Below are 18222 nucleotides of genomic sequence, written 5' to 3' on the forward strand. Positions count from 1 at the left end.
ACAGAGACACAGACAGAGACAGAGACACAGACACAGACAGAGACACAGACACAGACACAGACACAGACAGAGACACAGACACAGACACAGACAGAGACACAGACACAGACAGAGACACAGACACAGACAGAGACACAGACACAGACAGAGACACAGACACAGACACAGACAGAGACACAGACAGAGACACAGACAGAGACACAGACAGAGACACAGACAGAGACACAGACAGAGACACAGACAGAGACACAGACAGAGACACAGACAGAGACACAGACAGAGACACAGACAGAGACACAGACAGAGACACAGACACAGACAGAGACACAGACAGAGACACAGACAGAGACACAGACAGAGACACAGACACAGACAGAGACACAGACAGAGACACAGACACAGACAGAGACACAGACACAGACAGAGACACAGACACAGACAGAGACACAGACAGAGACACAGACAGAGACACAGACACAGACAGAGACACAGACACAGACAGAGACACAGACACAGACAGAGACACAGACACAGACACAGACAGAGACACAGACAGAGACACAGACAGAGACACAGACAGAGACACAGACAGAGACACAGACAGAGACACAGACAGAGACACAGACAGAGACACAGACAGAGACACAGACAGAGACACAGACAGAGACACAGACACAGACAGAGACACAGACAGAGACACAGACAGAGACACAGACAGAGACACAGACACAGACAGAGACACAGACACAGACACAGACACAGACAGAGACACAGACACAGACAGAGACACAGACACAGACAGAGACACAGACACAGACACAGACAGAGACACAGACAGAGACACAGACAGAGACACAGACAGAGACACAGACAGAGACACAGACAGAGACACAGACAGAGACACAGACAGAGACACAGACAGAGACACAGACACAGACAGAGACACAGACAGAGACACAGACAGAGACACAGACAGAGACACAGACACAGACACAGACAGAGACACAGACACAGACACAGACACAGACAGAGACACAGACACAGACAGAGACACAGACACAGACAGAGACACAGACACAGACAGAGACACAGACAGAGACACAGACAGAGACACAGACAGAGACACAGACAGAGACACAGACAGAGACACAGACAGAGACACAGACAGAGACACAGACAGAGACACAGACAGAGACACAGACAGAGACACAGACAGAGACACAGACAGAGACACAGACAGAGACGCAGACAGAGACACAGACAGAGACACAGACAGAGACACAGACAGAGACACAGACAGAGACACAGACAGAGACACAGACAGAGACACAGACAGAGACACAGACAGAGACACAGACAGAGACACAGACAGAGACACAGACAGAGACACAGACAGAGACACAGACAGAGACACAGACAGAGACACAGACAGAGACACAGACAGAGACACAGACAGAGACACAGACAGAGACACAGACAGAGACACAGACAGAGACAGAGACAGAGACAGACAGACACAGACAGACACAGACAGAGACAGACAGAGACAGACAGAGACAGACAGACACAGACAGACACAGACAGAGACAGACAGAGACAGACAGAGACAGACAGACACAGACAGAGACAGACAGACACAGACAGACACAGACAGACACAGACAGACACAGACAGACACAGACAGACACAGACAGACAGACACAGACAGACAGACACAGACAGACAGACACAGACAGACAGACACAGACAGACAGACAGACACAGACAGACAGACAGACACAGACAGACAGACACAGACAGAGACAGACAGACACAGACAGACACACACTGAGACAGACACACACTGAGACAGACTGAGAGACTTGGACAAATAAGGGATGAGGGGAAGGGAAGGACGTATGGGCTGGATAAGATGGATACAGAAGCAAACTCAAGAAGGAAAATCTGTAAATTTGAAGGATGTGGGTTTGGGGGGCATTAATGGGGGGTGGAAAAGATCATGGTTTTGGATGGGGTGGGGGGGTGATCTGAGATGATGGTGAACAGCAGTCTTGAAGACCTGTAGGGAAGAATGACATTCAATATAATCTGAAAGTTGCGTCCACAGATGGGAAAAAGAGGAGGAGGTGAACAGTTCTTCTGGATTTTGGGAGTTTCGCAAATAAAGGGTTGATGATTTGCCAGATGTGCCCTGTAGAATCCTGGAGGGAGGGGGTGGGGGGACAAAGCACAGAAAGAGCAGAGGTGCAATACCAGAAAGGAGGCAATAGAAGACAGAGAGAACACCGACCTGTCTGCAGTTATGAAAGTGACAGTTCCATCGACTCACCTTTCTCGTAAGAGAGTCCAATGTTCTTTGAAGTTCTTGTTTTCCACGGCATCAACCTGAGCAAGGTGTGAGACAGGGGCACCACCCCAGAGGGAAGAGCAATACTCCAGCAATCTCTGGATGAAGGTGTTGAAGGTGGACAAGAGTTCAGGTGTGCTGAGGAATTATTGCACGACAGGGGCTACCCAGTCGGCGGCTGGCTTTGGAGGCCAACTTAGATATGCGGTTTGCTCAATAACGATCATGGCTGATTGTGAGGCCTAAACATTTGAATGACTGAACTTCCTCAAGAGGATTGTTAAGAAGGTAGATTGGAGGGTTTGCCAGACAGTCCTTTCGGAGAGAGATCGTGAGAGTGTGACATCTGTCAGGATTGAAAGACGTATTCCAAGTGTTTGACCAGCTTGTGATGTTTGTCAAGGTGTGAAGAGAGGGAAGAGTCTGCAGCCTGCCTGTCTGAATGATAAGGGATATAATGGCAGAGGGTGGAGTTACCAGAAAATAGATGAAGGGGATTTTCCAGAGAGATCGTTGACGGCCACTCTCTGCTGTGAGGGTGGATGTCATCAATCTATTTCAATCTCAAAGTTTGCATTTTCACCAAAAATTTTAAATGCATTTGAAATATTTTTTTTCTCAAACAATTCTCATGAATTACATTACATTTTAATACTTTTTTTCAGAAACATTTAAACAAAGCTTTGTTGGGAGCTGTAAGCATCTTCTGCCAACAGCATTTCGTTCATTGCTCAGCATCTTCTGCTTCACCTTTTATTTATTTTATTCTGCACGACTATAATGCAACCATTAAAGATTACCAATTCAATCTGCAACCCTGACATTGACCCTGTTGTTTACAGGAGCGACGATTTAATGCCGAACTGGCCAAGGCAGAGCTGGATGGCTCAGACCTGCGCGGGCGGAACCTGCGTGTGCGATTTGCATTGCAAGGTACAAGGATCAAAGTTCGAAACTTGCATCCAACTGTGTCAAATGAGCTTCTTGAGGTAACTTTCACACCATCATATACACCACAACCTGTTCTTCAACTGTAACAACTGTTTACTTACCCCTCCTTTTGAAACTTCTTAATTTGTCCTCCCATTTAATGGAATGTGTTTGACCTTTGCGTTTCACTGGGTTAAGCCATTTGACCTTTCACACAGGCGGCATTCTCTGTGTTTGGAGAAGTTGAGCGTGCTGTGGTCGTATGCGATGAGAGGGGCCGGACGACTGGACGGGGAATTGTGCAGTTTGCAAACCGGCAGGTTGCCAAGGCGGCCATCGACCGCTGTACCCACTCGCATTACCTCTTAACCACGTAGGTCACACATTTTTTTTTTATTGTAGCTCAGGTACTCTCACAGTTTGTCATATGGTTTTGGAAAAAATGGATGAAGTTCTGACCTTGGCTATTATATCATTATTTTTCTTCCCTCTTCATCAGTAAATCTTAATTGATGTGGATCATTCACCATCCGGAATGACGTTGTCAGGAATTGACTTTTGAGCCGTAGAAATGCAGCCATTTTTGACATTGTTTGTGAAGGTCCATCCAGCCCGTGATTGTGGAGATGGAAGAGGAGGCTGATGAGGATGGTGTGCCAGAAAAGGTGCTACTGAGACATCCTTTGTACAGTAGGTATGTTGGCAGACAAGGTTAGTAACATGAACGTGGTTAACCAGTTTTGGGTGCAGATACCCTCATTCATTATATGATGTCTTTCATCACAAAGTTCATATCTGCTTCAATCACCTATCATGTGTGACCCTTCTCGTCCTGCCTATTTTGTGCTCTATTCCTTTGTTCAGAGAACGGGAACTTCCTCCTCGGTTTGCAGAACCCAGTTCTCTGGATTATCAGCTCGCTCTGCAGTGGAAGAATCTGTTTGCTAACGAGAGCCAGCGACTGAATGCACTTTCAGATGCCAGTCGAGCCGCACATGAACAGCTGTTGGCTGATCTCTCAGCCGCACGTCTCGAGCATCAAGCCCAGCTTTTGCGGCAGGGTGAGAAACTTTTGGCTCATCTTACCTTTGCCTGCATTAATGGTACTCGCAGAGTACCCGCTCGATGGGCGATCTTGTTTCAAGCATGGAACACGTTCTTCTCACGCTTACCTTTATTCGGGTGGTGTATAGGCAACCAACAGCTATTTATACGCAAAAAAAAAAAAACCCAGTTACGTGCATGAAGCTAAAACATACCGACTGCTTATAATTCAAAACACCTCACTGCATTGGAAAATGTGGGGCCAGGAAATAATGTACTGTAAAAGGGGGAGGCTTGTAATACCCTCCCTCACCTCGAGGTGGCGCTACACGATACACATTTACATGGAGAATTTGCTTCCCCACACCACTCCCTCAAGACCACCAGCAATAATAAAAACACCCCTCTGCATTCATTGGGGTCATACTGATTTTTGGGAGCAAGTCTGGATGTAAATGGCCCAGAACTGTAGGAGGGAGTATCACAATAAACCCACCAACCCACACACAAACACCGGTCTGGGAATTATAGCAAGCATTTCCATTAAGAACAGAATTTGCACATTTTAAAAATCTACAATGGTGGATGGGGAATTGTGTAGTTTGCAAGGCGGCCATCAACCACTGCACACACTTGCATTATCTCTTCCCATGTAGGCTATATGCATATGTGTATATATATTACACACATACACATACACATACACACACATACATACATACATATACACACACACATACATACATACATATACACACACGTAATGAAGCTGCACGTGTATGAAGCCTTCAAACCCATTGGCTGGAGAGCTGGCTTGAATCCACCCATAATGATTGTCCGGAAGAAAATCATACATCTGCCAAGTTGGTTTTCTGATCGGCCAAATATTTTACATTATCAACGAATTTCTTTGGAAGTCTCGTATTCACAATTTGAATTGTCTGACCTAAATAACCACAATATGTTATGTATGCACATAAGCAGTAGGCGTGTTTTAGCTTCATGTACAGTATGTAAGATGCCTGGTGTTGGCTTAACGGTTAAGGTGGCTGGCTTAAGATTTTCGGGTCTTGAGTTTGAGCCCCTGTCGTGCCATTGAAATAACACCAGATGGATTGACTCAGCCTGTCATCCTTTTGAGGTCGGCAAAATGAGTACCAGCTTACTAATAACGGGGCACTGCATCAGCAGCACAGCCGCGCTTCCAGAAATGATGTGACCTGCAGCCACAGGCTGCATACGAAACCACCACATGTACGTTAGCCAAGTTATTTTTGTATTTTCGGGAGCGATCGAGACAGCAGTCTGGCCAACACACCGCCCAAATAAAGGTATGAGCAATTTGTATAATAAATGAAGGTTTTTGTACGTAATTTCAGTTTTAGCCCGAGTTGTCAAGCTGAATTTGTGTGTAAATAAAGAAGGGTCACCCATCATTATCAACGAACGACTACTGCAAGTAACAATTGCAAGATCACACAAAACAGTTCCCAGTGCAGCCCACATTTGGCAGGACAGTAAATAAACTAAAGGGCACTCAGTAGAGTACATACCTCCACCCTGTAATGCCTGATCCACGAGAACATATCTGGCCCAATACATTTTTGAGATATCGTGCTACATATCGTTTTTGAGCCCTATCTCTCCGTGATGAAGATTCACTGAAAAAATTCCAGTAATCGGATCCGGATCTGGATTTTCACCAAAACTGAATCATTTGTCGTGGTCACACACCCAACTTATCCAACAAAGCTTCATCCGAATCTGTCTGTAACTTTTTGAGATATCGTGCTATCTATTATTTGAGCCCTATCTCTCAGTGGTGAAGAAGCACTTTTAAAATTCTAGTTGTCGGATCCGGATCTTCACCAAAATCTAATCAGTTCCTCCTTGTCACACACCCAACCTGCCCACAAAATGTCATCCGGATCCGTCCACAACTTTTTGAGATAACCTGTACACAGACAGACAGAAAGGGGTGAAAACAACCTCCTTCACCATCAGTGGCGGAGGTAATAAGGTTCAAGACCAACCTTTGCAAAGACATGGAGTGAACCTGCATGATCCAGTTTTCACACATGGCCAACAATATGTAGTTGGTTCCCACATTTGCCATCCTCAAAATATTTGGTTTGCAGTAGTAGCAGATTCATTCAACTAAAGCAAAAATATATTTGAGAGAAGTGCTTTGAATTTGCTTGTTAAGATTTAAAAACGTTTGTCTTTAAAAACTTTGAAATATTTTGCACAAGCAACACTGCAAAGATTTCTAGGAGCTGCAGATATAGCTCTGCATCATGAGGGTGACGTCATGGCATCCGGCTTAGGTCGGAGAAGGGGTTTTACAACTTGGACATGTACATGTATATGCATGTACGTATGTGTGTGCGCAATATATATATATATATATATATATATATTAGCTGGAGGGCCCAGCGTTGCCCGGGGGGAAAAAAATAGGAGTATGAAAGGGGGGAAATGAATCAATTGCGGCAAAAAATTGAAACGGCCAAAAAAAAATTGACGATTTTTTTCAGTTTTTTAAACATCTCAGGTGTGATGTAGTACCTTTTAGACGTGCTGATTTCGAATATACCTTTAGTTTTGCTCGGTGATGCGTAGTTCTCAAGTTATAAGAGGACACACACACACACACAAGCATTTAAAGGCTAAATTTTCCCTGCTAAAGCGGGGGTTAGCCTTGCGGGCCCCATGACAGCCTCCACTTTACCCTATTTTCTGCATCTCCCCTTCTTAATCCCCTTGCCCACATTTCTTCTTCCACCATCTTTAGCCAAGTTTTTCTCGGTCTTCCCCGTCCTCTACTTCCTACTACATTCATTTCCAACACTCCTCTCACCCAGTCACTTTCATCCTTCCTCAACACATGACCCAACCATCTCAACCTGTTTCTCTTCACAACCTCCATCACAGACTCTATTCCCATCATCTTCCGCAAGTCATCATTTGTCTTCCTCTCTCTCAACGATACTCCACACATCCACGGAACCATTTGCATTTCCACCCTTTCCAGCCTTTGTTGCTGCTCCATGTTCAGTACCCATGTCTCACTCCCATAAAGCATTGAACTCCTCACACATGTAGCATACACCTTTCCCTTCAGCTTCAACGACACTCCCCCTCTTCGTCAGCATTCTACTCAGTTCCCGAAACTTCTTCCATGCACATCTCACTCTAGCAACCGTCGAAGAGTGATCCACCTTCTCCATTCAGCATGTCTCCGAGATAGCAAAATGTTTTCACACCTTCCAGCTTCATGCCATCTCCAAGATCCAACTCAACAATTCCTTCATCTGCAGCTCCCTCTATGCACACCTTACACTTGAATGTAGCTGCCACACTGGTTAATGACCCTCTCACACCACTACATTTTTAATGAACCCATTCAGCACACATTGTACACTGAATGGAGTTCACTCCGACACCCTTCCTGCACACAGCACACGGCCACTTCCCAGTCCTTTCCATCTCACCACATGCTTTACCACTTGCCATCACCTTCGTCTTTCGATATTCACCTTCAAACATTTTGCCTCCATACATTCCTTCCACTTGTTCATCTTCTCCTTCAGTCCATCCATACTCTCTGCAATCAACACCAGATCATCTGCAAACAGCAGCTCCCACGGTAAACCCTCCTTTACCCTCCGAGCCAGCACCTCCATCACAACTACAAATAGAAGTGGACTTAGTACCGAGCCCTGGTGCACTCCCACCTTCATCTCAAACTCACCACTGTTCCCGTCCTTCATCCTTGCAGCTGTGCGCGATCTCTTGTACATTGCCTTCACTACTCTGATCAACAATCTAAATCGATGAATTTTACTTTGATAAAATGTCTCAAACATGTCAGCCTTAAGAAGTATGATTTTCATGCTGCTGCTGTAATTGCTGGTAACCATAAGATGCCACTTTGCTGGCATGTCCGTCTTGAAACATCCACTTTGACTTTGACTGCGGAAATATTTGCCAAGGATTAAAGGTGTGTCGTTTGTGTGAAATACAGAGCTTTTTTTTGAGACACACGACTCTGTCTTATTCCTTACATCTGTGTTCGGGTTGGTGGTGAATCGAGAGTAGAAAGAGATAATGTGACGTTGCCAATGGCCACTTACCAAAACAGTCTGAACGTAATGTCTCGTGGATCTGCAAAATTTTACAAGCAGGGTGGTTGGGAGAAAATGAAGGGGAGGAGGAAAGGGAAAGGAGATTAGGACAAGATTAGAGTAAAAGGGGAAGGGCACTTTAAGCCATGTATGGTGGTGGTGGGGTGGGGTGAAGGGCGTTGGGAGGAGTGGAAGTTGTGTGAATCACCAACGTTGTTATTTTTATGTACTTGATGACCGTAATCAAAAAATGAGTTTATTGTGATGTGTTCATCTAAATAGTTCTTTTACACCCGGCTATTCACGGTGTTCATCTGTACCACAGAGCTGATGCAGCGTGAGGAAGATTTGAGGAGATTTGAGCTCCACCTGCATCATCGCAGGTTTTGCATCGCATTTTCAACCCATTTACTTTCTTATCTTCTTCATTTTACACCGATTCCATTCTTCCTCCCTGTCTTGAGTGTCGAAACTCGTTTTATGACTTCTTGTTTGCGATTATTTTATGAGTATTCAGTTGGTTTTTTTTCCCCCCTACCAGTGTGATGCAGGTATATAATGTTTTCCATAGTTTAAAGATAACGATTGGCTCACTTTTTTTTGTGAACGTAGTTCTTTCAAGTGTAAGCGTTGAAGAAGTGCATTTTTAATTGAGATTGCAGAAAATGAGGTTAACCTTGGATCAATATTGATGTCAGTGCATCAACATACTGGTGAACTTCTTAAATGGAAGAACATCAGGAAGAACAACAACTTTAAAGATAAAATTGTCATTTTTATGTAAACCTTTGTTTTTTATTTATTTATTTTTCCATGCAGTCTCTTTATTTAAATGCACTCTTTTTTTTCTTTTTAAAAATTTAAGTGTGAAGGCTCATGAAAGAGCAGACCAACGGAGGTCAAAAGATCAACGGACAAAATTGGGCAACGAGAAAACAATGGGCCAACAACAAACAGATGCAGCACAGGACAAGGAGAGGAATTGCAGGCAAATGGTTAGAACAGTGTCTCAGCAGGTTGGGGGTTGGGATCAGACATAAAATACTGCACATGAAGAGTTTTAAGATCATGGATACAGGAAGACATTCCATCGGTGAGGAAAGAGGAATGTGAAAGATGGAGGTGTGAGCATTGAGCTTCGACTTGGGACGGGTAAAAAGGGAAAGGTTTCTGGCAGAATGCATGCAACTTGGATGGGCAGGGGGACTGGGTAGAGAGGTGAGAGAAAAAGAGGAACACAAAGTGTAATGCCTCCACCTAGCCTATTTTGATAAAGAAGCACACCCTGAAACTTGGATTTCTGATGTGATATTTCAATGACATGAATGATCTTTGATGCCAGGACCTCAAGGGACATAAGGAGAGGGTTTGGGAGAAAATGAACAAGTGCGTTTTTGCATGGGAAGCAGCAACACCAGTCCAGAGAAGGGAAGCCTATTTTTAAAAAAGTAATAAATCGTACCACATGAAGATATGGGATGGGAGGGGGTATATTTATACACTTTTCAGCTGAGGATGGCAGAGGAAGGCCTTTACCTTGGAGATAATTCTGAGGCAGCAGCCAGCTTATGAGGTCAGCTTGGAGATGTGATCTGATCAGCATAGGTTATTACTGACAAGCCTAAGAGTTTCATAGACTGTATATCTCCCAACGACTGACTACAGAAATAAATTGAGGGATTTGTCTGCCGGTCCTTATGGAGAGACAGAGTGAGAGTATGAGTCTTTCTTGCACTAAAAGTCGTGTTCTAGGTGTATGAGTAGTTGTTTATTTTCTTCACATTGATTGAGAAGGATGTTGCCATAACCTGTGTGGTGGAGCAGTGTGGATTTATCTGCAAATGGAAATGATGGAATTTCCAGTGACAAAGACATTTCATTGACTTGTATCAAGAACTGGTTTAGTCCCTGCACAGTTTTGAGGGGCACCAGCCTGGAGGTACAGCATGGGATATAATTCCGTCCAAAGCAACCCGTGACTTGTGCAGGAAATCCGATAACCAATCCAGGAAGGCATGCCAAGTATCAATAGCTGATAGATTGTAATTCAGGGAAGGGAGCCAACCAGAATCGAATGCAGGGGAGCTGACCAGTGAGATAGCCCTGTCTCTTTCTTTGAGATTGAGGCCATCCATCCATTGCTGGCATAGCAGAGGCAACATGTCCAATGTAGAATTGGCACCATTGACGAGAATTAACTGGGTTGAAAAATCTGTTACATTTTGGTTCAGTTGATCCAAAAATCTTGTGCCAAATCCAAATTTCTCTACACCAAACAAAATACAAATGAGAATGCTTTTCTTTTTTTCTCCAAAGAACAAGAAATGGTAAGTCGTGCTTCATTTGGTCTATGCGCAAACAACCATAAAAAATCATAAAATACCCATTCCCAAACATTAACAGTTTATAAAATACCTTCACTCATTCTATCGTTCCATTTGGTCTCAGAACGCTGTCCACTGTCATGTGGGTTGAACATTTTCACATCCCATGTTTGATGTGAAGCCACTTTTACTTCCGTAGCCACCTTCCTGTCGGTTCCCTGCTGGTCTTTATGCTTTGAGGAGCTCCCAATTAAGCATCACTATTTCGGAAGAAAAATATAAAATCGACATATTTGATGACGTTTCTGTGCGAATGGAAAAAAAAAATAACTGCAAACACGCAGAATGTTTGGTGTGGGTGCATAGTTGATAAGCTTCCTCAAAATTAGCTTTTTCTCCTTCTGGCTAACTATGGGTACATGCATATTAAGCTTCCTCACAATTTGGTTGTTGGTGAACTTGCAATGGAAAATATTCACAAAATCAAACTTAGTCTGATTGATGATTTTGGTAAATGGCAGCTTATGAACTGCATTCTTATGAATTCGAGTAATGGTGACGATTTTGCCATGATACAGACAGGTAGCCCTCAAAAAATGATCGGGTTAAGAGCAGAGAAAGAGGAGTAGGCAAGGCAGGTGAACATTTTTAGCGACTCCCAGTCCCGAATGGATGGGAGAGGGTATTTTAAAAAATTTGTTTCACCTTTTTTTTTAACCAATAAGAATACTGCTCATGCCCACAAGTCGATCTGGATAAATGTGTTTGCATCCACCAACCTGTTAAAGAGTAGGTTGCGGGTCACCAAACATGTTCTGAAAATTTATCAATATGATTATATGTGCATTAAATAGTTCGATGCAAACTATTGTGGTTGCCTAACTATTGGGAAAATTAATGAAATTTAACTCTGAAGTTATTTCTCGAGGCTGTTGAAAAAAAACAGCCGCGTGCCATATATGGATGGTGACGTCACATTCTCCAAAACAAAGCGGACGCTTACTCGCTCATTGAAGAAGTGTCCAGTTCAGTGGGCCGTTCTTTCTCTTTTTTTGAGCTTGCAACTGTCTATATTTTGATTATTTTGAATTATAGTAGAACAAAGTTATTTGGATATTTTTACATCATGCCTCGTACGTGTGTTGTCATGTTTTGTGAAAATGGCTGGAAAACGGGTAATTGCTCCCACCAATTCCCGAAGGAATCAAACATTCGCCGGCAGTGGATAAGATTTGTACAAACAAAACGAGCGAATTTCCCCCCAAAGAAAACAGGTAAAGAGGACCCTTTTCATAGACTTGTCATTTGTGGTGACCATTTCACAGCCGAGGATTATGAAGGCATAAACACATCTGATCACCACTCTGTGAATGAGTTGCTGGTTGACAAGTTCTCTAGATACTGCTCTGTCACAGAATCAATTGTTAAGTTTAAGTGAGAAAAACCTTGAAATGTATTCTTAAAGAGTACATGGAAAAACACATAAATAAACTTTCTGAAAAACACAAGCATGAAAAAATTTCTCAACAAATCAACTTATTGTTGATTAAATTACTTTTTTAACAGCATCAGCAAATTGGGCTATTTCATTTCAATTGTAAAAAATTGATCAATTTCCCACTTTTTTTTCTTCTAAATTTGGTAGAATATTTCCCAATGAGGCTAAACATGTTTTGGTATTTATATGCCACAACAGTCTCGTGAAAGTTTGGGTTTGTTCTAACTGTTCACTTTCTCTGGGGTCAAGCTCAGCTGTCAGAAAGACTTCAATGCCAAGGCTACGGTGGATAATATATTTGGGTCCATTATTGATTCATTCTATTTTTGACTCTTGAGTGACTAGAGGGTTAAAAATTATTATATCAACTCACAGACGAATCAAACTTTACATTATTTTATGCATCGAACAAGAAAATGAAAATCTACAAACCAATCTGTCTGGTGGAGTCTCTCAGTGTGAACTGCCAGGCAGTTAGTCCTGCCACTTGTACACGAAATAGGCCGTTTTCTGGCACTTGCTAGTGGCTCAAATTTATATGGCTCAGGGCCAGAAACTCCATAGTATAAATTCCCATCATCCTCCGACTCGTCCTCGGCAATATCTTATATATTATTTCCGAGTTTGTGGTTTCGTGTCGCTCTATCTTCGACTTTGTTCTGCGCTCGAGTAACGTGATATTTGGCTTACATTATCTCAAAGACCATATGAGGTGCATGGTACAAAAAAAAGTAAATAAAATGGTTCTGAAACATTGAAATCGTATTCCACTTACTGCATTAAAGTAAAATTACTACTGATGCTCTGCATCAGTTCCTTTCTCAAACACACCAACCCCAACATGTCGCGCAGAGCGCGGGTTATGCTCGTCTGAATGAAAACACTCAATTTCATCGCCGCTGAAATTGCTCTCTGATTCGCATCTCGCCATTGTTCACACGCTTTTTCTGAATGTTCACAAAGTTTTCGGAGAACGTGACGTCATAGCATCTTCGGTAAATTTCGGTCTGTTTTTCGATCACTGACAAAAGTTTTGACTTAAAAGTTAATTTTAGCATATTTTGAGTTTCAAATGTAAGAAAATATTTGCACAACGATTATTAATGTGATTACAACCTTCGAATCATGCGAAGTCATCAGCGACCCAAAACCTGCTCTTTAAGCTTGCCAGATGATCAATGATGCACTTCAATTTTCTCCAATTTCCTTCTATCCGGGCCACTGACGCCTCATGTCATTTTCCTGACATCTTAAATGTTAATTTCTTACTTAACATTTCATCTTGTGTGTCTCAAGGATGGAGGGAGAGAGAAGGAAACAGGAAGATATTAAGGTAACCTTTTTGCAACTTTGATAATAAATATTAACTCAGCTTTCTTTATCTCTTCTACATTTCCCCTTGCTTTTGTTTCTCCCCCACTCCCCCCTCCCCCCCTTTGTCATTACCACTGTCCACTAACTTTATCAGATAAATGATTTCCTGAGTTCCCGACTCACTACTACTTCATTCGTCTGCAGCACAAGGCTGTGGGGTAGCATCATCGGCTGAGAGCACGACTGTGCCGCTGATGCAATGCCCTCTATTGGTTAGGGCAGGAATTTGGAATTTGGCCATGGTGCCGGAGATAGCTCACCTACTCTTTGTGAAGGACGCTGTGGGATTTTTAATGTCCACCAACGAATGCTGGCAGATGAAATGTCGTTTAACGTCCACCCAAGGGAAGGGAACACACACTGATGAATCGCCCTGCCTGTGAAACACCGGGATGACAGTTTACAGCTGGGTCGGGATTCAAACCTAGGCTAGACAGCTTTCGAAGAGAGTGTGTGTTCTTCTGGGCCATCCTGTCAGCCCTCCTTACTCACTCACTCTTCTGCACACTTTTTGCTTTCAGTCTTGATTACATTTTCCTTTTATTTTGTTCTTTTCCTCCTTTTTCCATTCTTCTCAAGCTCTACCTCCAAAGTCATCTGGTAGTAGCATATGGGGGAAGGGGGTTGAGGTGGTGGGGGTGGGGTGGAGGGAAGACAGGAGTGGAATTGCGGAGTAATAGAGAAGTAAAGGCAAAGCAGGGTTATAGAGAAATATGGGGGAAGATCATAATGCTTCACTTTTGCTTTCATGTAATATTTATAATGTTTTTAGTTATTTATTTCCTTTCCTTAACCCTGATTATCCTTTTTCCTTCAACTGTCTTTCTTCTTTTTCTTGTTGTGGAAAACAGGCAGACATGCTCTTTGTTATTCCACATTATATTGTGAGGCATACATATAAATATGGTTTTGGAGGGGAAACAAATTCTACAGTTGTAGTTTGGGGGTGGGTTATTATGAGTGAAAATGATTTTGGTGGGGGGAAAGTGGGGTGGGATGGCAGGGTAGCATTCTCGTTTGATTGAGAAATTTCACATCTTTTCATGCTTCTTATATGTTGTTCAATGGAGAAGTAGCACCCAATGACATACATATTCAAAAGAAGAAAAAAAAGAAGCTATTTTAATGGTAAAAAATATTTGTATTGGAAGAGAATGTCCACCCATATACCCCCTCATCACCATTACATCCCTTCTATTCTCACTCCCCCAGATGCAGGCCCCAGAGCAGCCAACTATACCACCAGCAACAGTAGCTCCAGGTAAGATTTTTTTTTCTTTGGCATTTGCTGCAGATTGCATCAGAGCTGGTGCTTTGAACTTTGCTTCGGCACCAGCCAAGCTCACAAACAGCATTAGGTTTTTGTAATGTGCAAGAGATATATCATTTTGTGGAGTTATCTGCACCATTAATTGAGAATCGTGTTGCAACAAACATTGTAGCCAAAAACTCTTCCTCCTTCCATTAATATTCCATCTTGTGAAAGCTAAATCAATCAAGGGACCTTTTTTTTTTTTACTTTGCTATCGTCTGGCAACATCATCTGGTAGTTTCATGATCATTGCTCCATCAATGTTGCATCTGCAATAAGTGGATATGAAGACTTAAAATAAAAATCACGTTTGGTCAATAACTTGTCCGACATGAAATATTTTCCTTGTGTTTGCCGTTGGTAATTGTACTTAAACGACTGCTTTTTATGTCACGTTCTTTGAACATTTGTCATTTCTTCCGAAACATCTGAGTTTTTACCTAAAAAATGTCTTAACATTCTTCCTCTTGGTCCACCCCTTCATATCCCAACTACAGTGTCTCAAGCTACTACTCTTTCTTCACAACAACCTTCATTCTACAACTACCAGGTCATTCCTAAGTCCTACTTTACTGCACCATAAGTCATGTGTGCAGATTTATTTTTACACCCATGACCTACCTGCCCATTGGTACCCTGAACACGTATGCAAAATTTGAGGGTAAGTGGTCATGTGGTTTTTGATCCTGAAGTCAGAGGTCTGTCTTCGTGAAATCAAACATTGATACCCAAAACAACAAATTACAATACCGTGCTGCATTCAAAGCTAAAACTGCAAGTCATTGGAAGAGAACGAATACAATGGAAGGCATTTGCTGTCTCTACATACTGGGAACATGCTTGCAGAGTTATTTCACCTCTAAAATTTTTTGTTATTGTACATCAAATCACAAAACAACCTTGACCTTTTAGAAGAGAAACATAATGGTGTGAGTCAGCTACCTTTGAACGCATTTGCTTTTTACCTCTGCCACCGAAGATGGACAGGTTATGTTTTCGGACTGTCTGTGTGTCCGTGATAGGTGTTCGTTTCCGCAATAATTTAAAAACGCTTGAAGAGATCCAAGTCATATTTGGTAAGAGTATGTATAATGATGTAAAGATAAGCTGATGAGATTATAGGGGTGAGGGGTCAAAGGTCAGATGTCCTGCTAGATAAACATTCTGTTACGACGCTAACTTGTGTACCAGTGATGGGATTTTGACCAAACTTGGTAGAAGTATATATTATGATGCAGAGGTTATTTTAGGTAATTTAAGTCATTCTTCACCTTTGAGAGATAGGACCAAAAAACAATACAGTATATATAGCATGATATCTCAAACAGTTATTGACAGATTCGGATAAAACTGGTTTTGATATAGTTCCGTAATTGTCGAAACCTTTGAATTTTGATTTCAACATCGGATTGAGTTTACAATAGCAACTGTGGTTTTGAAAATCCACAATGAATAAAACTCAGTAAATTTGTGCCACATTAAAAAGTTTTACTTGTAGTTTAATTTTTCAAGTGAAAAGGTTTTTTTTTTTTTTAACCTGTGGCACCAAAGGTAGACAGAGGTTATTTTTTCACATCTTTCTGTCTGTGAGCAGGATATCTCAAAAAGTTTTGGACGAAATTTGGTGGATAGGTTGGGTGTGTAACAAGGACAAATTGATTAGATTTTTGGTGAAGATCTGGATACAGGAATTAAAAAATTTTTTTTTAACCGATTCATCATTCTTCACCATTGAGAGATGGGGCCAAAAATTATATATAGCATGATATTTGAAAAAGTTATGGATGAGTTATGACAAAACTTGGTGGATGAGTTGGTTAGGTGACAATAACAAGTCAATTTGATTTGGGTTTCGGTCTGGATGCAGATCCGGCTGATCAGTGGGATACAAAACATAAACTGTTCAGCCTGGTTGAGTTATGCACTCTACCAAGTACCGTTATAGTTTTTCATTTAACCATCTACTTGCAATTGTTACGGTCGTGCCAAGAAAGAGCCGTTTAATTATCGTTCCTTATTTCCTATAGTGGAAGCATTCAATAAGTCACGAGCATTAGTTTTCTAATGTCTTAGGCGTGTTACTTCCCTTGAGTTCATCGTAAGCAACATGTTTTGTGAATTTCGACCAACGACAATATTTGTTGCAAAACGTACAGGATTACGAATTTGTTTGTCTGTCTGTCTGTCTGTTTGTTTGTTTGTCCGCACAGAACTTTCATGTTTCTCTCCGCAACTGCTTGTCAGATTGAGATGAAATTTTCACATCTGGGTAAGGGTAACCAAAAGGAGTTTCATCCAAGAGGAGTTGTAGTTGGTTCGCTATTCACCATCTCTGTTCAGCTTGTGAGACGGAAGTTTTATTTTTACCCTCGCCAAAGGAGAGGGTATTGCATTTGGGTCTGTTTGTTACTTGGCGAAGAATTTTTTTTTTTGACAACTATGTTGATTGCCTCCGTTTGTTTGTTTGTGTGTTTGTCTGTTCGCTCGCCTCCAGCCCAAACCGCTCAACTGATCGTTCTGAAATTTTCAGGGATTAATGTCACCGACTCTGCGACGGTCCCGCATTGAAGTTTCGTTAAATTCGGTTGACCGAAAAGGACGACATAGGCCAATCGGCCAATTTGAGCCAAATTTTTTTAAATCCTCAAATTTCATCTGATTGACTTGAAATTTGAACAGGATTTGTATATCAGGTCAATGAATTCAACCACCTATTACTTTGGGGTTATCATGGGTCAAAAGGTCAACATAGGCCATAAGATCAACCCAAAATAGGCCAAGTTTTAAAATTGTTTCTAAAATTGTTAATTTTCATCCAATTGGCTTGAAATTTGAAGAACATTTGCATATCAGGTCACTGAATTCAACCACCTATTAATTTTGAGATCAACATGGGCCAAAAGGCCAATTTGGGCCAAATGTTCTAAAATGCTCAATTTTCATCCAATTGACTTGAAATTTTAACAGGATATGCATATCAGGTCAATGAATTCAAACACCTATTAATTTTGAGGTACACATAGGCCAAAAGGTCTACATACGCCAATTTGGACCAAATTTTCTAAAATCCTCAATTTTCATCCGATTGACTTGAAATTTGAAGAGCATTTTCATATCAGGTCGCTGAATTCAACTGCCAATTAATTTTAAGGTCAAAAAGTCAACACACGCCTGTTTTGTAAAATTGATAGATGGAGCCAAAAACTAAATATATCACTCCATCTCAAAAAGTTGTGGATGAGTTATGACAAAACAAGGTGGATGAG

The 18222-nt window shown here is 41.9% G+C and overlaps 1 protein-coding gene across 1 annotated transcript in view; it reads left to right on the forward strand.

Moving 5' to 3' along the window:
- Positions 1 to 18222, forward strand: part of LOC147031689 (non-POU domain-containing octamer-binding protein-like) — a 45652-nt gene that overhangs the window by 19352 nt on the left and 8078 nt on the right. Inside the window, exons 4-11 of the mRNA XM_085852513.1 lie at positions 3190 to 3336; positions 3496 to 3650; positions 3879 to 3971; positions 4142 to 4338; positions 8774 to 8831; positions 13567 to 13603; positions 14857 to 14905; positions 15454 to 15506. Coding sequence (XP_085708639.1) covers positions 3190 to 3336; positions 3496 to 3650; positions 3879 to 3971; positions 4142 to 4338; positions 8774 to 8831; positions 13567 to 13603; positions 14857 to 14905; positions 15454 to 15506 — 789 coding nt within the window. The remainder of the gene's footprint in view (positions 1 to 3189; positions 3337 to 3495; positions 3651 to 3878; positions 3972 to 4141; positions 4339 to 8773; positions 8832 to 13566; positions 13604 to 14856; positions 14906 to 15453; positions 15507 to 18222) is intronic.

Source organism: Eptatretus burgeri, chromosome 2 (genome assembly GCF_056783735.1).
Source record: "Eptatretus burgeri isolate ZD-2024b chromosome 2, Ebu_testis_v1, whole genome shotgun sequence".
NCBI classification, from domain to species: domain Eukaryota; kingdom Metazoa; phylum Chordata; class Myxini; order Myxiniformes; family Myxinidae; genus Eptatretus; species Eptatretus burgeri.